At 38.5% G+C, this 23,490-nt stretch overlaps 1 protein-coding gene across 1 annotated transcript in view; it reads left to right on the top strand.

Annotated features, from left to right (window-relative positions):
* pkmyt1 (protein kinase, membrane associated tyrosine/threonine 1) overlaps window positions 1–23,490 on the top strand; it is a 181,461-nt gene that overhangs the window by 114,104 nt on the left and 43,867 nt on the right. The window contains exon 7 of the mRNA XM_077205848.1: window positions 11,056–11,264. Coding sequence (XP_077061963.1) covers window positions 11,056–11,264 — 209 coding nt within the window. The remainder of the gene's footprint in view (window positions 1–11,055; window positions 11,265–23,490) is intronic.

Below are 23,490 nucleotides of genomic sequence, written 5' to 3'. Positions count from 1 at the left end.
ATCGCGTATACAGGCAGGAGCCATCTTTGGGAAACAGCCTCGACCAGTCGAACCACTAACGCCGTGCTAAGTGAGCTGAACTGTGAGATTCCAAGTCACAGTTCAGCTCGTGGCACGGCGTTCGTGGTTTTGTAAATCATATAAAAAACAAATATTCTCGGTTTAAGAAATCCGTATGAAAGCAACGACATGTACAGTTTCTCCGGCCCGAGCTCATTAACTTTAATTTGACCACACCCCCACAAGCGCGAGCTGTTCTCATTCAAATGATTCACGAGAAGGAATGGAGAGCTGTTAACGCCCTCATCAGCTCGAAACAAAGAATCAGCGACTCCAGTATTTCTCTACTTTTCATCAGTTTGGAAGACTGTTTGTGCCGTGGATTTACCTTGGATTTACCTCAAAAGAAGACGTTTTGATTATGAGAACAATTTCTAAGGTAAGAGACATAATAGTAAGTGTTTTATTGTTGCATAAACTTTACATTGTAGCTACTAAACTGGTGCCAGCCTAAAATGTTATGAAATGAGATACAAGTATGCTAGTATGAGTGTTTATTCTAATATGGTGAATATTTTAATGTTTAGACCTGTGTTTAATGTTAAATCCTGTGTTTGTGGATATCTGCTCAAACGTAGATGTATAATGTAACAATAATGTTTCATAGTTTGGAGCGGCTCGATCGCTGCACGCGCTGAGTTTGGGTCTGAGTCACGCTGTGTGTTTGAAAAGGAAAACACGCCACACATTAGGCTTCACGCCAAACTCATCTCATTTCATAACGAATAGAAATATTTGAAGTAACATGATAAACAATATATGTTTGTCTAGTGTAGTGTTACTGAAGTGATCATTTTTAATGATTTATAGGCTGCCTGCTATCTAGGCTATTGTTATTATTTTATGAAGCCCTACACATGCCTATATACAAGGCACAACAAACTAGGTGTTCGTACATATATTTACAAAATAGTTATGCATATATACATGGCCGTTCAAAAGTTTGGGGTCGGTAAGATTTTTAATGTTTTTAAAAGAAGTCACTTATGCTCACCAAGGCTGTATTTACAAAAGATTATTTTTCAGATAAATGCTGTTCTTTTGAACTTTCTATTAATCAAAGAATCCTGAAATAAAAATGTAAATAACTGTTTTCAACATTGATGATAATGAAAAATGTTTCTTGACCATCAAATCATCATATTATACTGATTTCTGAAGGATCATGTGACACTGAAGACTGGAGTAATGATGCTGAAAATTCAGCTTTGATCACATGAATAAATTACAATTTACTATATATTTACATAGAAAACAGCTGATTTACATTGAAATATTATTTCACAATATTACTGGGTTTGTTTTGTATTTTTAATCAAATAAATGCAGCCTTTGTGATCATAAGTGACTTCTTTTAAAAACATTAAAAATCATACCGACCCCACACTTTTGAACGACAGTGGGTGTGTGTGTGTGTGTGTGTGTATATATATATATATATATATATATATATATTTAATGTATGTGTGTGTGTGTGTGAGTGAAAAATCTAAAATGTATTCCCAGAATCGTGCAGCCCTATAGTTTGTCTTGATATCAACATTTTTACAGTTGTTTATTTATTTATTTTTTAGAAAGGGACCAGATGCCACTGGATGAGTCCTGCTGACTTCAACATTCACATGAGTCTCTGTACATGAACATGGTAAAATGAAAAGTCAAACACCTTGGACATGACAGGTATGTAGGCTACTATGTTTCAGGAATGGCACAAAGGTGTGTGACTGTTTAAGTCTTTTTCTTTAGATCACTGTGTTTACTTATGTGCTTTCTGTCCTTTGTTGTGTATCTTTGGATTATGTTGTGTTGTAAATAAATCCAGACAATCTAAAAGCCATTCTTTTTTTAATTTCTCCTCATTCTTTGTGCAAGGCTCCTCATAATGATCGGGCCTGATAGCACCTGATAGGGCCATTAGGGGAGGGTCTCTGTCTTTCTCAGGTGTAAAATGCATTCATATTAATGAGAGATCATGCCTCCTCGCATAAAGCTTTCTCACACAAAACACGTCATACAAATTTTAAATCAATATATTGTCTTATCTAAATGAGTATGCAGGATGAGTTTCACATAGTTTTGGAGCAAATATTCTTGGCTACGTAATACAATTTTCAAAAGTCTTGTGAAGAAATAATCACTATGGGTTTTATGACCTTATTTCAGTGACATTTTTTATTTTTTGTTTTTTCACAAACCACGCATAAACATTATTATCTTAAAACTCCAAACTTTTACATACATGCTGCGGACATATTACTGTAGCAGAGTTTGTGCTGAATACAATGTAATAAGACTTTAGCCCTGATAATATCACAAGTAACAGAAATAAGCACAAATGTCAGAGCATGTCAGAACACCTCCAGGACCCAGAAAACACCTTAGACCTCAGAGGGTTAAATAGATATGTTTTTAACTGGGTCTTGAAAGTAGCCACAGATGGGGTATTACGTAGTGTAAGAGGTAGCAAATTCCATAATTGAGGAGCATTAATACTAAAAGACCTTCCACCTACAGTAGACAACCGGAAACGAGGGATGGACAGTAAACCAAGTTCAGCTGATCTAAGTGACCGGGCAGGGCGGTAAGGGTAGAGTAGGTCAGACAGATATTGGGGAGCAAGACCATTTAATGCTTTGAACGTTAGCAGCACTAGCTTATAGTGGATATGTGATGCCACAGGTAGTCAGTGAAGGTCATGAAGCAGAGGAGTAATGTGAGCAGAACTGGTGGAGGAGAGAACTCTTGCTGCAGAGTTCTGAACATACTGTAATCTTGCAATAAGTTTTTTGGGAAGTAAGGCATTGCAATAGTCCAGGCGTGATGTGATTAATGCATGGATTAAGGTTTCAGCATCAGCTAAAGTGAGAGAAGATCATAGATGAGCAATATTACGAAGATGAAAGAAAGGCTTAACGTGAATTCTATCAATATCAAAGGACTGGTCCATCCTTTTAACTCAGGCTGTAGAGCCAATCACTAATATCTTCGTTTTCTTATTTAATTTGAGGAAATTCAGGGACATCCAATGCTTGATATCCTTGATACATGCAGTGAGTGAGTCAGGCAGAGATGGCCTATCAGAGCTGGTGGTAAGATAGATTTGAACATCATCAGCATAGCAATGGAATTATGCCTGCGTATGATGTCACAGAGTGTATATATGTAGATGATGAACAATAGTGGGCCTAGAACCGAACCTTGAGGAACACCCTGTGTGAGTGAAGCAGTGGCAGATCTAAACCCTTGTATAGTGATATAATACTTTCTGTTGCTGATGTAGGAAATGAGCCAGGAAAGAGCAGAGCCAGTGATGCCAATATCAGAAAGCCTAGAGATCATTATTTCATGGCAGACGGTGTCAAAAGCAGCGCTTAAATCAAGGAGCATCAAGATGTTTATCAGACCTGAATCCATGGACAAAAGAATGTCGTTAACCACCCGAAGAAGGGCAGTTTCAGTGCTATGTGATGGGCGAAATCCAGACTGAAAAGGTTCAAAAAGACCATTAACATCCAAGTTTGATCTTCAGTGTGGGTGTGATGGAAGAAGAAAAGGGTCGGCGATACTGGGACTCGTACACGATTTTATTAGCAGACTGCATTGAACAAACAATGTGCGCGAGGTGGGCCTTCACCATAGAGCATTCTATAGCAACGTTCAAAACACTCTTTCCACTCTGAATAAACTCAGTCCATCAATTTCTCTGTTCACGTGCACGAGGTCCCAGTCCTTCTCTCTCCCCGTTCTCTCACACGAGCTGGCTTTTATGCAGTCTCCCCACGCCAATCACTGCAATCAGAAACAGGTGTTCGTCATTTTGCACTTGACCTACTTACTTGACCCCGCTCTCCGCTACAGACTCCGCAAAACCACGCCCCCCTTGCCACATGAAGCAACAACCTTTTCAAGAACTTTGCTTAAGAATGTTAAGTTGGATATTGGTCTGTAATTGTCCATATTTAGGTGGTCTAGGCCTGTTTTTTTCAGAATGGGGGTCACCGCAGCCATTTTTAATTCTGCTGGAACAACAATGGACGCCAAACTACAGTTTATCATATGTGTTATGAAGGGTGCAACCTAGGGCTGTGACGGTATGGGATTTTTTCTTACCGCGGTGAAGAAGCAACAAATCTCACGGTTTGGCGGTTAAGCGACCCCCGAATGACCGCTACTGAACATCTGAACACAAACAACGATCAAATGCACATCCACGGATCTTCTTCTGTCTGTTCTCCAAAATGTAATCAATTGTATATTTCTGCAAGCATGTTTAAACTGGTTAACTGACAGTGTCTAAGGCAGGCAAAGGCATTTTTCAAGTCGAGTTCGCACGCCACTGCGCAATACACACACATTACCGCGGGGTGGGGTTCATTTAATAAACTGTGGACAAGCTTATTTAATGTAGCCTATAAATTAATGTATATGTCCAAAAAACTGATAATATTATACTTTGTAGTAGCGCTATCGTCGCGTAATAATCTGTTTGGTTGTAAAATGTATTACCTGAATGAAATGAAATCGATTGTCTCGTCCTGTGGAATCATTCATTCACAGACATCTTACGAAGATGTTCAACTAATAAAGATCTTCATCGCTCGCAAAAAATATGATGCATTTGCAGATTTGCTTTCACAAGACTGTAGGTCCATGGCCACTTCATCCAACGCTCTTGATGTTTTTAAATCTTCCTGTTACGACTCAGAGTCGAGTGTGAATTGAAAACGCTTCAGAGGATTCAGTGTGTGCAGGAAACTGAACAGATCATTCAAACTGATTCGCGAACCGATTTAGACAGATCAGCCAACTTGTTTGATGAAGTGTGACACACCTGTGTGAAAGGCTAATTAATATGCAGCTCATTATGTGTGTGGCACAATATCCGGCCTTTGTCTTCTCAGGTGTGAACACGCCTCCACGCATATTGCCTTTCCAAACAAAAGGTGTCTTATAAAATTTAAATCAATGTATTGTTTTGTGTAAATGATTAGGCAGGATGATTTTTAGATCATTTTGAAGCAAAAACTCTAGGCAACAACACTCATTAGTCAAAAGTCTTGTAGACACATATTTGGTATGTGTTTTGTGGCCTTATTTCAGACACTTTAAGTTCTAGTTTTTTCAATAATCACGCATAAACAATATTCTCTCAAAAATACAAACATGTACATACATGTTGCTCACATATTACGGTAGCCCCGTTTGTGCTATATAGAGTGAATTTACACCTTTGCCATTAACATGTTTATAAATAACTGAAAAAAGCACAAATGTCAGAGCATGTCAAAACACCTCCAGGACCCAGAAAACCCCTCAGACCCCTGAGGGTTAAGTGTTTAGTCTAGTTAATAAAGTCTTGTTCATGTCGCACGTAAAGTTGTTTGTGTCTCAAGCTCATATACTGGAGTCGCTAATCATAGATTTTGACTACTTGCTCCTAGTAGTACTGTACATTAAGAAAGATATTTCCCATACCCCGGAAATGTACATTTCTTAAAATTAATAAACAAATAACACTGAATGTTCACGGGACAAACAGGTTAATTGATTGTAATATTAATTTACAACATTAAGTTAATTCTATTAACTGATCCAAATATTCATAATTATAAAAAGTTATGATTGATTATTAATATTTCTTTAGAGCTAATTTGCTACAGCCCCTTAATCACTGCTTTCAGCTATATTAATTATTATTATTATTATTATATTATTCTTGGTGTGAACAGACCTTAAAGGAGCATTTCACCCGTGGGAACATTCATCTTTATTGAAAGTGGGTCATATATGTAGTCGAAGTGTAACAAAAATGTCGAATTTGGTGCCTTCTTGATCGAGTAAAGACAAAGTAACTTTAGGGTGCATTTGTATTGAAAACCACAATGCACCACATTGCACAGCTCCGCAAGCCACTCCCACTAATCCAGAACAACGCTTATGAGGCACTCTTCCGTTTACAAGGCTAGCTACCGCCAGAGTTTGAAATTCATTTCACAGACAAAAAAAATTGGAGTGGCAATCGGGAGAGTCGGGACTTTTCCCGGTGGGCCGGTAGTGTTTCCATAGCCTGACTACGTCAGACTTCCTACTTCCGCTAATTTCATTTCGCTCCTGTAGTCAGTCTGAGATAGCAGCCTATCTTTCTGTTTTCCACCGGCCTGAAAACAGCCTGGCCAATCAACGAACAGAGGGCGGGCTAAAAGCCGTGACGTAGTCGGTAAGCGCCATGTTTAAGATTAGGTCAGGGAAATCGAAAACGACCGCTGATATGGAGACGCGGATGCAATTCGCTCTGTTGTGGAGAATATTCCCGGCATTAGCAAACTGAAGCCCGAACACGAAGAGTGTGTATTAAACATTTTGAATGGAGGTGATGTTGTGGCCCTACTCCCTTTGGGAAAAGTTTAATTTATCAACTATTACCGATCGTCAGCGAGAAACTGGGGAGCCTTTTGACAGGTCAGTGTCTCTTTTCTTTTCCAGGTCTTAAATACCGTAAAACTTCAAATAATAGCCCGGGCTTTTATTTGCCCAAATCGTCGAACTGCACCGGCTTGTACTTGAGATAGGCGTCTAACTTATATGAGACAGGCCTTTATAGTTGAGATGTTGTTCATTGAGATGTTGTTCCTAGAGTCTATAATCTCTAAAAATCTCCAAATGCTCCACGTGAAACCGCGGTCTTCTGACCTCTTACTATCTTGTCGATTGATTTTTATGAATATGCGCGAGGGAGAGAGAGCAAGACAGCGCTCTTGTTGTTTGTAGACGTGGGAGTGCGCGCGCGCGGCCGGGGCGCTCTCTCTCTCTCTCTCTCTCTCTCTCTCTCTCTCTCTCTCTCTCTCTCTCTCTCTCTCTCTCTCTCTCTCTCTCTCTCTCGTGCCCTGTCAAGCGCAGCAGTCATTCTATTACATCACTCACAGATCAAAAAAGTCGTTTACAGCCATGTTCACTCGGGTATTTCGCTCGCATCATCAAGTGTTTACAGTGGAAGTTCGATTATAGATTTGAGTTCGATGCATGATGTCTGTGGTTCGATGCGGCTGTGTCGGCGCATAACATACGTCATAAACAAACTTATCTGATTGGCTTACGGGTAACCAATGATTTTAAACTTCAGTACGCGCCCCCTAGCGAGAGAGAAAACACTTCTCTATTATGCTATCCCAGACTCTGTGTACGAAGCAAAGTGAAGTAGCAGAGTCTGGTATTACCAGGCTAGTGTTTCCAGGCCCGGTCTGATAATAGTTATACATTGCAAGTTCTTAGCAACACCATCCGGCGGCCTGGTGTGCGGCCGCTGCCCGCTAGTCAAACTCTGCAGCCTCTCTGCTCAACCCGTAAATAAATGCATCGATCCGCAAATTTATTTTCAGTTCTTAAATGTGGTAAAAAAGAGGTAGATCTTGCCAAGTGTGTCAGAGGTTACGGGTTCTAATCGGCACTCGTATAGTTTTTTTTTCTCTCATCAAAACTGAATATGTTCATCAGTGGTTACAGTCTATATCAAGCAGGGACACGTTTGTGTGCATTTTATTTTGTGATTTCACCGAAATTAATAGAGTCTCCGCAATAGTGATAGATTGAAGAGCGAGTGAAGACTGCGCCGCGGCAATGAGCGCTCAGCTTGAGTTCAAAAACAACACATTTTAGCGCTAGAACTCTTATTTAAAAGTGAACTAAATGAATGCTTTACTAGTTAACTGGAGATGTTTTATTTATTTGTTAGTGCTGTAGCGGCGCGTCGATGACGTCGACACTTCAACGTCAAAATTACGTCGACACCATATTTTTTGCACCGTTTCCGACGGTACAGCTCGCCACCACACGTGGGAGACCGAAACATTGCAGAATGGAGGACGAAGATAACTAGAAGTGAATGTGCTTTCCATTAAATGAATCACACACAGTAAACAAACCCTTAACAAAAAAAACGTTGCAATTTAGGTGTACCGGCAAACTGGGTGCCGGTGCGGTGAGACGTACATGCTCGGGCAGATTCGGCTTGAAGTCGTTCATCCTCGGTTGCGGCGCCGCGCGCTCTGTTACAAAAGAAGCCGTGCACACAGCCAAGCGAAATGGGGTCTTGCCGGTCTTGTGCACCCAACGCGTCATTTTTGCTGCGCGCACCTTCGCGCTCGTGCGGACGTGTCGAGTTTAAACAAGGCGTTACTCCATGTCAGCGCGTGCTCTGATCGGTAAAGGGGCACAGACCTCTCCCGAATCATCTCCAGCAGTAGCAGCCTCCGAAGCACCACTTACTCCGCCGACGTTTCCCTCGTAAGCTGATATTAGTATTTAAACATTCTCTATGATAAAAAATGTTTGTAAAAAATATTTTAATAACACTTTTTTTGCGGTTATAGAGTTCTAATGACGGTGTTCAAATACATAACATTAGACTAACGTTAGCCAGCTTATAGTATCATGATTCAGTACACTAGTTAGTATTTATTTGAGATACTTTGTTTTTTTATTAATCGAGCAGCAGAAAAATTAGTCGTTAGATTAGTCGACAAATCGATAAAACAATCGCCCAACTAATCGTTTAGTTAATAATTGTTTACCCCAGCTCTATTATTTGTATTAGGTACATCCGTGCCTCAATGTTTCAAAAAGTTGTGGGGGACAATATCGATCCTGAGAAAAAGTGGTGGGACACGACTTCAATGGATCTAAACAAATCAATCTAACCATAGATGTGACCAGTAGTGGTGGCTTTCTTAATCTATTTAACCCTCTGGGGTCGGCGGTATCGCCAGCGATACCAGCTCACTTTTTTCCTTATCAGTGCAAAAGAGACTCAAATTACTCATTTGATTTTGATCTTACATATAAGTGCTGTACATCATTACATCCTGTTAAGTGTCTATTTTTTTTGTGGGTACTCACAATAAAAACAAAGTGTTGTGGTTTTCGTCAAATAAAGAAAAATAAACATGATGCGCGTTTTACCTTCTCTCGTCAGTGAGGTCCATTCTGAAACACGTCCGAAAAATGAACTGTAGCTCTGTCAGTACTTGTCACAGAGATACGAGAGATTTCTCTTTATGAAGCTGAAACTCTCTTCTTTTAAATGAAGTAATTTATATAAAAAAACAAATATTATGAAAAGAGAGAGATGTCAGTATTTTTCTTTCCAGCTCATTATACCTCATTACACGTTAATGTGCCACGCCCACGGAGACAAGCGGTATTCAAACGCAAATGATCGAAGACAAGCCATTCAAACATGCCAACGCCCACCAGCTGGATTATAAAATCATGTTTAGTAAGTTTCTTACTACCGCTGTGAACACAGCGTATCCCTACCCTGTGAGGAATAATACTATCTAATAACCCTGGAAAATGTATCAGAAGTGCTGGTAGTTTCATGTCGAGGAGCCACGGATCCAGCTGATGTAGTAAGTCATTTATTCTTAATTGCTTTGTTGTAATCACGATATTGAATAGTGTCTGTAAACCGCAAAAAGACTGTTTAAATATGAATTGCTTGCCTGTGTGACACATAATGGGTAATGAGGTATAATGAGCTGGAAAGAAAAATACTGAAATCTCTCTCTTTTCATACAGATTACAAAATTACTTCATTTAAAAGAAGAGAATTTCAGCTTCATAAAGAGAAATCTCTCGTATCTCTGTGACAAGTATTGTCAGAGTTATAGTTCATTTTTCCGACGCGTTTCAGAATGGACCTCACTGACGAGAGAAGGTAAAACGCGCATCATGTTTATTTTTCTTTATTTGACGAAAAGCACAACACTTTGTTTTTATTGTGAGTACCCACAAAAAAAATAGACACTTAACAGGATGTAATAATGTACAGCACTTATATGTAAGATCAAAATCAACAGAGTAATTTGAGTCTCTTTTGCACTGATAAGGAAAAAAGTGAGCTGGTATCGCCGCTTTGTTTACTACAGTTATACAGCGCGTGTCTGTGCCGTTCATTCACTCTCGCATCTACATTAGTAAACATGTTATTAAATTTACATGAACACATCCAAACTATATTGCTATAGCCTACTAAGATGAGTAAAATAGACTGAAATATGTTGAAATAAAATCTGTATAAGTCTGTATAAGTAACAAACTGCAAATTAACATGTATATGCTAATAGGTGTCTTATAAAATTTAAATCAATGTATTGTTTTGTGTAAATGATTAGGCAGGATGATTTTCAGATCATTTTGAAGCAAAAACTCTAGGCAACAATGCCCATTAGTCAAAAGTCTTGTAGACACATATTTAGGATGTGTTTTGGGGCCTTGTTTCAGACACTTTAAGTTTTAGTTTGTTCAATAACCATGCATAAACAATATTCTCTCAAAAATACAAACATGTACATACATGTTGCTCACATATTACGGTAGCCCTGTTTGTGCTATATAGAGTGAATGTACACCTTTGCCATTAACATGTTTATAAATAACTGAAAAAAGCACAAATGTCAGAGCATGTCAGAACACCTCCAGGACCCAGAAAACCCCTCAGACCCCTGAGGGTTAAAATAATTTTGCAAGGGTTCTTAAAAACTTCCCATCTGGCACCACAGCGCTTCTTAGCTTAGCTTCCAAACAAGATGGCGGATATTGCTTTTAGTTTCTGCAAGTGAAGTCCCACCCACTGATCTCTAATAGGTCTGTAGCGTGAGTGGGTCCCACCCACTGATCTCTAATAGGTCTGTTGCGTGTTTGGGTCCCACCCCTGGAGAAATGAGGAACTAGTATTTGTAGTCTCAACCCATATACAAAGAAATGGGACTTCCTGCTTATAATGACGCAAAATGACAATTTTTACGTGATTATAAGCAGGAACTGCAACACTTAAATCCTTATTTCTCCCATCTCTGAAAATGAGGGAATAATGCATTACCATTCAAAAATATGACTGGGTTTCTAATGAAACAAAGCTTAATGCAAATGGGTGAAGTGTCCCTTTAAGAGCTTATTCAAGTATGTTTTGTTAAACAGGATTTTTTTTTCCTCCAACAGTCCCTCCTTACTGCCAGTTGGAATTTTATATCTTCTCTCAATCTGCTGTTTACCTCGGTCTATGAGTCCTCATCAACCTGTACTCCTCCAAGAGAGAGGTGGGAGAGAGACGCAGATGTAAGCAACATTCACTTTGACTCCGAAAGCCGCATTCAAAACTGTGTGTTCCCTCCAGACGGCCATGAACACTCTCCCACCTTTACCCAAAGGTACAATACTCACAAATGACAAATTAAAAACAAAATGTTGCTGAAAGATCTTCATGCATCATTATCTAAGGAATTTACGGTGGCACTTTATTTTACAGTCCTGTTCTACATGTACATACTATGTACTTAAAGCAATTACAATAGTTGGGTTATAACTAGGTGCTAATTATGAACCTATCCCTAAACCTAACATTAACCCATGTAGTTATCTTATATTCTCATATATAACTTGTAATATATATAACTTGTATTTTGTTTTACAGCAATATTTTGTAATTTCACTAAAGTACAGTATTTAACTGGCAACTAAAGTTGCTAATAAAATCCTGTAAATACCCCAAAAATCCAAGATGATGTTATAATAGTTTAACATGTAAAATGCTGAAAAGAATAATTTTTAACAGTAAACTGTAATATATTGATTTAAATGCATTAGGAGGAACACTATCTGAATATATTTACAAATTAATAAAAACCAATTCAAGGGTGTTGCAAGTAAATATTTATTAAAACTGGCAGCAAGGCATTGCAAGGATTTTACTGGCTGAAATATTATATAGCTTTGATCACAGGAATAAATTACACTTTACTATAATCACATAGAAAACAGCTGATTTACATTGAAATAATATTTCACAATACTGGGTTTGTTTTGTATTTTTGATCAAATGCATCCTTGGTGAGCATAAGAGACTTTTTTAAAAACATTAAAAATCTTACTGACCCCAAACTTTTGAATGGCAGTGTACGTCTCACACCCGCACACAGTTTGTGCGTCTAGTAGCTAGTTGCTTAAATTTACAAAATGAGCATACAATAGCAGACATAAGCCCTTTTAATTATGGTCCATGTTTTATAAAAAAATGTTCTTGAAACTAAATGAAAATGTTTAGTGAAATTAGAAAATATGTAAGTTATCGTTAATTTAGTTGTATAGGCTATGTTCTCAGATTCATTTATTTTGTTCTATTGTAACAAGTAGCCTAATAATCTGAAGGTTTACTGCTTTACACGATTCTTTTGTAGTGTGGTTTTGGTGAAGTGTACTAAAATAAACATTCACCTGTGTACCTTATTGGTGGTTTAGAGGGCAATTACTCCGAGTCGCCCCCTGTCGTTTCAAAGTATAGTAGCTTACAACGGCGAGCGCGTCAAGTATAAAAGCCTCGTCCGTTTTGGGAGCTGTGCGCGCAGGCAGCAGAGGCTGGCGCTGCGGAGCCAGTGCTTTCATTTACACTGTAATGTAGAATGGCTATAATTAATATTTAATATATATATATATATATATATGCATATATGTACATATATATATATATATATATATACATATATATATATATATATATATACATATATATTTTCTCTGTTCCCTTTGTTCCCGTGTTACTTTTGGCAGCCATTTTTGATTTAATCTTTGTCTTCATCTTCAGATGAAAATACTTACTGGTCTTACTCACAAGTCACTTAGTCTTTCATAAGATTCCGGAAAATACACGGATAAAGTGACCCGGGAATTGACCCGGGTTCATTTGTTTTTGGTTCATTCACACTGCCAGCGATTTTCCGGAATCAGAGAGTGCGTTCACACACAACCCGTAAAAATCCCGTAAAGACACATGACATCGATGTGACATGTAATGTCTCAGCAGCGTCTATAGAATCAGAATCAGAATCAGAATCAGAATCAATTTTATTGCCAAGTAGTGTTGTGCACATACAAGGAATTTGCTTTGGTAATAAGATGTTACCGAGGCTGCTATATCAGCGCCAACTTGAGAAAAAAATACAGCATGACATGAGGAGAGGTGAGGAGAAAAAAAGGCGACCCCCAGACTATGCTCCTGTAAGGAGAACAGTCTGGGAACAGGAAAAAACACCTCAGCAACATTAGCACATAAACAGTACACTCTACAAACAAGACATTGCAACATGGTGGGGAGTGGGGGATGGAGGTAGTCCAGCCCAGGCAAGCAGCATCCGGTCCTGCAGCCATTATGGCGCTGGTCACAGACCCGCCTGTCAGACTGGGGGTACGAAGCGGCGAAGGCGTGGGATGGGGTGTGGGTTAGGTGCATATCTGTGTATGTGTAAGTTCATGTGTGTGTAGGCCTGGAGAGAGTCGCTAAGCCAGCACCATAATCTAGGAGCCTCAGTCCGCAGGATTGTCATAGCGATACACAGCAAGTTGCCATGGAGACAACCTTGATCATGTCCCAGGCAGAGTCAACAATCAGCAGGTGTCTGAGGAGTCGGGGCAGGAACGCAAGAGCGGCTCACTGCAGTGCTCTTCCGGGAGAGTTGTTGTTCCAGCAGCGGCCTTGGCCAAGGCCAGTGCTGGTAGGGGGGTGCCGAAACAGATAAGATTGGGATTGTTTGGTCTTCGGGCGAGTAGCCGCATCCAATTTATACAGGCTATTCTCCTGGTCCGTTTTGGTCTCTGAAACGATCCATTTGCCTTTGCAAAGCTGTGAGCTTCTCCATGATGTTATCCATATTGTGGTTCATAGACCCAGTCTGAGTGCTGACAGCTCTGCCCACCGCTTCAATCATCACGGGCAGCCTTGCGGGGCTTTTGACAGCTGTCACCGTCTGCTTAGTTCCTCGATAAACCAGGGCAATGCCTAATCCAATCGGCAGAAGACCTGTTATCATGGTGCCGAATAGGTAGATATCTTCAACGTCCTCCACGGAAAGAGCCGCCAGACACACGACCCGCCACCTCTCCCACTCGTCCATCGTGTAGCCAGCTGCGAACGTCCCGGCAGGGCAGTCAGGTTCCCCCGAACCCAAGGTTCTCGTCGAGAAGATGGTGTCAATTGCGTTGAGAGACCAGTTGATCAAATCCATAATTTCTTGGTTTTGGAGAGCAGTGTAGCGAGAGTCTCTCAAAGTACAAGACAGTAGACGTGACGAGAGAAGCAAAGCAGGAGAGGTGAGGGGAGGGAGAGGGAGAGAAAATGCGACCGCCTTCGTTGAGAGCCAAGAGGGAACTTGAGTTGAGAGAGCCAAGAGGGAACTAGTTTGCTTGAGCTACGAATTCTCTCTGGAGAAACCACGCTTGTGCATTTTTTTTCTCTGATTCGATCATAAACTAGCGTATTACATACCGTTTCACTAGCCTGCTATCACTTCACTTCAGCATCCTCATTACGACACGGCATTGGTTACGGCTTTTGTTCACACAGCGCGCGTTCCTGGACTGATCCCGGCAATGTTACTAGGTCCCCAACCCGGGATCAATCCCCGGTCGTGTTTGCGTTCACACAGAAGGCGTTCTGGCAGTTTCCTGGCATTTTCCCGGGATCAACCCGTTGTGTGAAAGGGGCTATAGTTTGTCTAGTTTTAGTTGACAAAAACTGATCCAGAATGACTGACATTAATTTTGGTAGCTACGTATGTTATATGTCGTTTTTAGACAAAAAAATGTCATTATAATTTTTCTCTCTAGGCTAATTCAATTAAGCTTATGAGAAATTTGAATCAAGGTGCCAGGCTGTATTGACATTGCTCTCCTTAGCAGTAGCACTTGTGCAATTCTACATATCCTTTTTCCTTAGTTCAGTGGTTCTCCCATTTTTTAGAGTGCCATACCCCCTGGTACCACCTCTCTTCCACTGCAGTCACACCTTTTCCATTAAAGTCCCTGTAAAGTCAAAATTAAGTATGCGTTCTGAGTTTGTCACACCACAGAAAAATGTGTTATTAGCCACCCAGCCAAATTTGAATGATAAAAAAAGCCGGCAAGTACATAAAATAAGCTATCAAAATCTTGAAAAAATGAGCAGTAGTCTCTGCTCTCAAACGCTGGGGGCGTGTCCGCTGGCTGCGCTGAAACCACGCCCACTCGCAGGAAGTGTACACTCACCAGTTGTCGGCGCAATGGGAGGATGAAGGCCAAGGCGGGAGATAGTCGGTTCGGCCCCATTCACCAGTAACGGCGGATTATCAGTGTATCCCAGTTGTCTCCGACGAAAGTTTATAAAACTATCCCGTGTAAAATCATCACTACAGAGGCGGATGTTTGCGGTGATCCTCAGCTCTCCATCAAGGTGTCTCTTTACAAAATGAATCCACCTCTTCTTGATGTGATCGTTTTTTGGAAATGTAAATAAGGGCACCGATCTGTTTTGTACGTGATCACATCCAGGTAATACGCATTTCCGTGACGAACGCATAGCTAGCTAGCAAACTGGCTATAGTAACTAATAGTACTGACAGTAACTCGCAATTGAGTGGCAAACTGATGTTATTAATGTGGACAGGCTCGGTGGCTCCAGTGCGTCATCAAGTAGGGGCGTGTCCAGGGGCTCAGGCACTCCAGTACGTCATCAAGACCCCTTTTAGCCCCACCCAAAAAATCCGGAACTCCACGGTCTAACTCCACAATTCAGTACTTCACAGTTGTGTAATATGTTTTAGCAATACATTTCTAACATTTATAATGTTTAGAATTATTTTTTAGAATTGCCTTTACATGGACTTTAAGGGACGATATTTTCCCCCTTTAATCGATTTTTCCAGTAAATTTTTTACCTTTATAAATACCTTTAAAAATTTAATAATGCTTTAAAAAAAACAATAAATATGCAATGATGAAACGAAGTGATACTTTTAAATATTATATATAAATTGCCAGTAGGTGACGGTAAGTCACTCTCCTGGCGGTAAGTCTGAGTCTTCGAGTCATTCATTTATTCACTAACGAATCAAGTGGCTGTATTTATGAACGGATCATAGAATCTCACGATTCGTTCAAAGCCACAGATTCTTTCACAAATCATCGCTGTGTGATGCAGTTCTGCTGTGGCATTTCGTTGCAAAATAGAGCAATAAGCCAACTGATAATACTGTTTTAAATGTAGTACATCACTTAATGTTACCCTTTTGTTATTTGAACTGTTGTATAAAATTAGTGTCACAATTGAAATTGTGTGGATATTCTGGAAACATTGCATTCTTGCTCGTATAATATGATCAACATTAAAAACTGCTGGATATCAGCCTGCATTTTGATCACAGATTTAGTCGCACAAACAGTGCAAGCGGCTCGTGACAGAACACAGTGGTTTGTTGACTGGGGGTTCTAATTATGGAAATCTGGCAACTGTAAGGAACCTAGCTATATGAAATATTAATCAATAACTTGTTATGAATATTTGGGTCAGTTAATTGGATTAACTTGACATGGCTAAATTAATATTACAATAAATTAATCAGTTCGTCCAACGAACTCTTTTGATTATTAATTTATTCTAAGAAAAGGGTATCTTCCCTGGCCACCGAAGAATAATTATTTCTTAGTATGTACAGCGTTTTGAGCATGTAGCAAGAACAAAAAACGTAAAGGGACTTCGTATTGCAAGCAAATCAGAATCAAATACATAAAGTGCATAAGTTTTATTAACTAAATCATAAACATGAATAAACTAAACACACATATATACAGAAATAGGTTGGTGATAGGATTAAATTGGAAACCGGAAAAAGGGACTATGAGAAGAACCATCAGAATTTCATTTTCACATTTCATTGAATGGAATACTTGCATTTGTAGTGGGAACAATTCTTGAAGTTGTTGAAAATTGAAGTCGTTGATGGTTCCGGCAATGTCAAGTGGAAGTTGGTTGAGAGTTCTCTTTCTCCAGGAACGCGTGGCTGGTTTGGTCAAGGCCTGGGGCCCTGTTGAGGCCACGCTGAGCACCCAGAAGAATTGAGGAAGTAGGAAGAGTGGGTGATTGGAGTAGTGATCGACCGATATTGATTTTTTATAACCGATACCGATACAGATTATTTGCACGTGTATGTGCCCGATAACCGATATGCAGAACCGATATTTATTTACTGTTATACTTCTGTTTTTGGCACAATTATTACAACACAAATGAACTGAACAAACCATTTTATTTATAACAATCACTCCCTCCTTGCATACAAAAAAAAAACCTTTATATTTATACACAAATAAATAGAGGGGTCTGAGTCCAAAAAATAAAGTGCACTGTTACTAAGTGTCTTTGTTTAAAAATAAAAGCTTTGATGAGGTAAAAAATAAAGCACAAAAACTATTATAACATATTTGGATATGTTTATTTGTTTTCATAAATGGTAAACTAATCAAATTACAATAAAAACATTTATATTATTACATTATATAATTTATATCTAAATTATACATATCATTTATAAGCATTAGCAGCAACAATGTTAACAATAGGCAAAATAAATGTTAAAAGTCTAATGTTTTCATATGGAAAAAATAATTGACAGGGGAGTCATATCACCTTTGCAGAAATGTAATTCATTTTAAACAGTTTTAGAAGGTTTATGTGCCGTTTAATAGGTTTAAACTAAGAGTGAGGAATAATTCACTGGGTAATATTAATTCACTGCATAATATTAGCTGGAATAGCCTATAACATCAGGAAAGTAACAAACAAAACAGCATATACATCATTGCATTTTCCAACTAGTATGTTATTAATTATTATTAATATTTTTGTCGGTCTAGATCATGAAATGCTTTATGACAAAGTGCTGTTTATCTATGCATTTACACATAACTATAACATTAGGCTATACGTTACTCAACCGCGATCGCGCGTGCAGATAATAAATAATTAATTTCCACAAAGCGGTATATTTAGATGTGTATTAGCGAAATAATTGCTATGTAGTAAATGATAATATAATCTAGGGTGTTTAAACAAGATAATCTTGTCAAAAGTTTCATTCAGTGGCCGTGCTTGAGCATTCCTGATCATCAACCCAGTGAGTGCTCAGCAATATGAACGAACTTTTTTTTCGAGACTAATGGTGAGCAAATACAACAGATAGAGAATTAAATTCAACGCTTTTATTTTCAACATGCACTCATTCATGTCTGTTTTATTTAATTAATGTAAAGTTACGTCTTTATTGGGGAAGGACATGACGGATTACGCTACGTGGCTCAATGAGTTCGTCTCAATTTTTTAGAACCAAGCTGCATAAATAAACTATATCAGGCATTTATGTCTCAAATCTCATTTCTGCATGCATGTCTGTTATGTTAAATAAAGTTGAATAATTAAAGCAAAGCAAGTAGAACATATACTTTACCTGTGCACAGAGTTGTTATTGACTGATCTCCTCAGACGCGGGCTGCAATGGCGGAATTCTCAAAACGGCCACAAGATGGGGACGTTTATCGGAAAATCCGATATTACAAAACCGATTACCGATTATGGGAAAATGCTTAAATATCGGAAAAAATATCGGTAAACCGATACATCGGTCGATCACTAGATTGGAGTCGTTGTTGGTTGGAGTCTTTGTTCCAAAACTCCTGAGATTGTCCTTGGATCTTTGTGAGAGAGTCTTCTCTCTCCTGCCTGAGCCCATATCTGGTTGGATCGAGGCCTGCTGGGCCCTGGGGCCCCCGTGGAGGGGGAGGGGGTTCCCCAGTATCACCAGAACAGTGTTGCGGCTGGATGAAAGAACTAAGAGAGGCAGGTCACATGTGGACTGTCTCTGATAAAGCCTGGTAAAGATCCTCCCCTAAGGGTTGAACTCGACCAATCAGAAAGGTGACATGTCTGAGAGGGAAAGTGGCTCTTAGTTGATTTACGGGTCTTTGTCCCTAGCTTGGTTATACCTTCATTAATGCTCAGATAGCTATAACACATCCACACTGCATTCTAGAAGAAGGTGATGTACATCAAAGTGTGAGTCATTAAATGAGGATTAATTAGGTAGGAGGCATGATACAGGTGAGGTTACATTGATCGTTAGTTGGTTGTATACCAGGATACATACCATAATATATACCTAATAGTACACGAGACAGTAAACCACTTACACTGTTTCTTTCACAGTTTTATGCATGTTCATTTATAGATCAGTTAGTCTATGATTAATGCAGCAAAGTCTGTTCTAAAGAGGGTTTCTGTCTTCCATAGTCTCTCTCTTGTGCATGTGGCCACATTCCTCTGAGGTCGTAACATCGCCTTATCATGCCCTGTAACATGACACTGTTTCTGCCCTTGTGTTCGTTCATTTGGGCTGTTAGTTTTGGAGTTTCATAAACCTTTGTATATAATGAATAATTAGTCTATGTCTGATTGGTCCATACCCTACACAACCGTAAGGATGAACACTCGTAGAGCGTCTGTAATGTGTTGTCTCCTTTTATATTCAACAAAAACAAGTGGTTTTGGTCAAGTTTATATTTTATTTCAGACTCGTTTTTTTTCCATCAACGATATTGCATGTGTTGATCTAGTCACAGTTATCGTTTAATGACGTGGGTGTCATCTCTCATCGTCTTGATTTAGTCAAGACTAAAAAATGTCTTAGTCAAGGGGAAAAAGTCAAGGGGAAAAAAGGTTGTTAACGAACATTTTTCGTCATAGTTTTCATTAACGAAATTAACACTGCTTTGTTCTTTGTTTAACATGTGAGACAGCATTAGTGGCAGCTGTCCATTAAAGACCTGCCGCTGCTGCACATGTCGCGGATCTCACACACGTCCCATTTTCTCACAACTCTTTACGTTCATTTAAGACGTTATTTAACTAATGTAAGAGTGCTCTTATGACGATACTCGACAAAACAGACATTTTGGCATAATTGTGTGTTAGTGTTTGTTCAAGCGTGAAAGAGAACTTTATTCTGGCGTGCTGTCTTTGCGCACGATACTGGCGTGCATCTTTCTGTGCGTTGTGTGTAACATAGACAGGACATTCACAGAAAGCACGTGATCATATAATGTCCAATAATAGCCCAAGAATGACATGAAAAAAACAGGTGCTGCTTTATTTATTTTGGACGTATTTTTAACATTTTTAACGTTGACCCCTTTAACAATCTTATTGTACAGAAAATAGAACACTAAGAAGAAGATGAACAAAACCAGATGTACACCTAACATTAAACATACATTGTATTAATTTTCACATGTTTCCCTTACTTTTTTTCCACCATGTAATGCTGGGCAAATGGAACATCGTGAAGCGTCACAACTGACTAGTTGTATTTAGATAAATCATAAAAAAAAGAAAACTGCTTTTCAAATTGTTGGTCTATTTCCAACAAATAGCATGTACATGGGGAAATTTTATATTACATCAGAAGAACATATCACATGCTTAACAATACAATAGAAATTACAAAAAAATAAAGAAAAGGGACCAAAAAAAACAGAGAGGGTACATATCTGTTTAGTTGAATAAGCATGAAGATACTTTTCATATGAAAACGTTAAATTAAGAGCATGCTGCAGTTGTTTTAATTGATTTGTTATTTTTAGATTTTGAAATCACATCTATGCACATTTTAATTTTAATTCTTAAAAGCACAGTTTTCCAACCAAAAATAACTCCAGATGTTACACATGACAACAAATGCCATTTGAAACATGTAACCTGATTTTGTCATGATTATGATGTGCAAAACTTTCTTGTAAATCTATTATTCAAGGATAAATCATGCTTAGATTGGATTTCATGCTTACTGATAGTGGCGCCTGGTTGCTGAGGTTGGTACCGCATGCTGATGTTAGCTAGCATCATTGTTTTTTTTCTCTCTTGTGTTGCCTACTTGAGGGGGGAAAATAAATCAGAGAAAAGTTTTTGAAGAGAGAAAAAAGTTTTTAATAAGAGAAAAAGACAGAATTTAAATAAAAAATTAAGATAGAGAAAAAAAATCTTAAGACTGAGATTCAGGAAGGATCTAAGACACTTTTTCACGTTCCAGTTGAGGGCTTCCATTTAAAATAAGCTATGAATTATTTAATAAATAAAGTTGATACACTTGCATTTATATAATCCGATTTTCTTTCAGCTGCCTTTTCAAACTTTCGTGGCAGCAGAGGTGTTTTTTTCAATGCCTTGTAAATGCGTTTAAATTCATTATATTTTTCATGACAATCTCTTAATCTTCTGCAGAAAACTAAATTGTACCAAGTGTTTGGAAGTGTGAAAAACTGATGCTTTCCATGGTTGGTGTGATTGACTGTTACAGATGTCATACTTTCATTTAATCATAAACCCTGAGTTGACAATGTTTGTATTGAGTGTTGTGAACCTACAGAACCTGCTTTAAACTGGGTTGGATTTGTTTGATTTTGACATTTCTAAACTTACTCTGAAACTCAAGAGTTTGTTCAACTAGCTTTGCCCAACAGGTCAACGGTTGCTCTCTTAACTCTCTGGGGTCTGAGGTGTTTTCTGGGTCTTGGAGATGTTCTGACATGCTCTGACATTTGTGCTTTTTTCAGTTATTTATAAACATGTTAATGGCAAAGGTGTAAATTCACTCTATATAGCACAAACGGGGCTACTGTAATATGTGAGCAACATGTATGTACATGTTTGTATTTTTAAGAGAATAATGTTTATGCATGGTTATTGAAAAAACTAAAACTTAAAGTCTCTGAAATAAGGCCAGAAAACACATACTAAATATGTGTTCACAAGACTTTTGACTAATGGGTGTTGTTGCCTAGAATTTTTGCTTCAAAATGATCTGAAAATTATCCTGCCTAATCATTTACACAAAACAATACATTGATTTAAATTTTATAAGACACCTTTTATTTGGAAAGGCAATATGCGTGGAGGCGTGTTCACACCTGAGAAGACAAAGGCCGGATAATGTGCCACATACATAATGAGCTGCATATTAATTAGCCTTTCACACAGGTGTGTCACAGGGTCCCAAAGAATGCAAGGACAAAATAAATGATCTATACATACATATTTTACAATTAGAAATTGTAACCAATTACAAATAGGTTACAATTACAACAACAATTACAATTTTAACAATATTTCAAGTGTATTATTTCTTTGTAAAAAGTATACATTTTATCATACGTATTAAATAAGGTAAGGATTCATTAGTTTGAATATTGGAACAAACACTATCATAACATCTTAATTGATAATTCAATATATCTACTTTATTTTTGGCAAAACATCATACTATAGTATATTTAACATATGAGCAGAAATTGGTGAACAAAAGCGTATAGTGTATAACTGTATTAAACAAAGCGCCTGTGCCGTTCATTCATCATTTAGCCTACACACAGACACGAAATTCATATTTAAACAGCCTTTTTGCGGTTTACAGACATTATTCAAAATCGCGATTAGAACAAAGCACTTAAGAAGAAATGACTTACTACATCAGCTGGATCCGTTGCTCCTCGAAATGAAACTACCAGCACTTCTGGTACATTTTCCAGGGTTATTAGATAGTATTATTCCTCACAGCGTAGGGATACGCTGTGTACACAGCGGTAGTAAGATACTTACTAAAAACGATGTGTTTTATAAACCAGCTGGTGGGCGTTGGCATGTTTGCATGGCTTGCCTTAGATCATTTGCGTTTGAATACCGCGTGCTCTCCGTGGGCGTGGCACATTAACGCGTAATCAGGTATAATGAGCTGGGAAGAAAAAGACTGACATCTCTCTCTTTTCATACAGATACATAAACTGAGAATATTTGTTTTTTTATATAAATTCATTTAAAAGAAGAGAGTTCAAGCTTCATTATGGAAAAACACTCGTGCCTGTATGACAAGTATTCGCGGAATTACCGTAAATTTTCGGACGCGTTTCAGAATGGACTTCACTGACGGAGAGAAGGCTGAACGCGCATCATGTTTGTTTTTCTTTATTTGGCGAAAAACACAACACTTTGTTTTTATTGTGAGTATCCACAAAAAAATAGACACTTATCAGGATCTAATGATGTACAACACTTAATATGTAAGATCAAAATCAACAGAGTATTTTGAGTTTCTTTTGCACTGATAAGAAAAAAAGCGAGACTTTGTCGCCCGCGCGATAGTCGACCTCAGAGGGTTAAGCTACAAACATACAGATTGCTTCTAAGCAACATTACAGATTGTTTTTCTTCAATATCTCAGAGTCTTAATTATTGATCTGCAGTCATCTGTTGAAATTTCTGAAGCCTTCAGGGACTTAGGATCAGAGCAGGAGAACAGAACTGATTTTACACAGGGAAAAAACAAATAGTTTGGATCAGTTCATGGAGGTATAGGCATTAAAACACTATTGAAAAGATCTTAGCCATATTGCATTTAATCATTTAGTAGATGCTTTTATCAAAAGCGACTTACAAATGAGGAGAGCAATAGGAGCAATCTGTCAACAACAGGGCAAATATATGCAAGTGCTGTGACTAGTACCAGTTAGTCTAGCACGAAAACTGTAGCA

The sequence above is a fragment of the Siphateles boraxobius genome, unplaced genomic scaffold (assembly GCF_051911475.1).
Source record: "Siphateles boraxobius isolate OS27281-9 unplaced genomic scaffold, OSU_SipBor_1 55, whole genome shotgun sequence".
Taxonomy (NCBI): domain Eukaryota; kingdom Metazoa; phylum Chordata; class Actinopteri; order Cypriniformes; family Leuciscidae; genus Siphateles; species Siphateles boraxobius.
The sequence above is the reverse complement of the archived record's forward strand: the minus strand, read 5'-3'. Positions and strand labels throughout refer to the sequence as shown.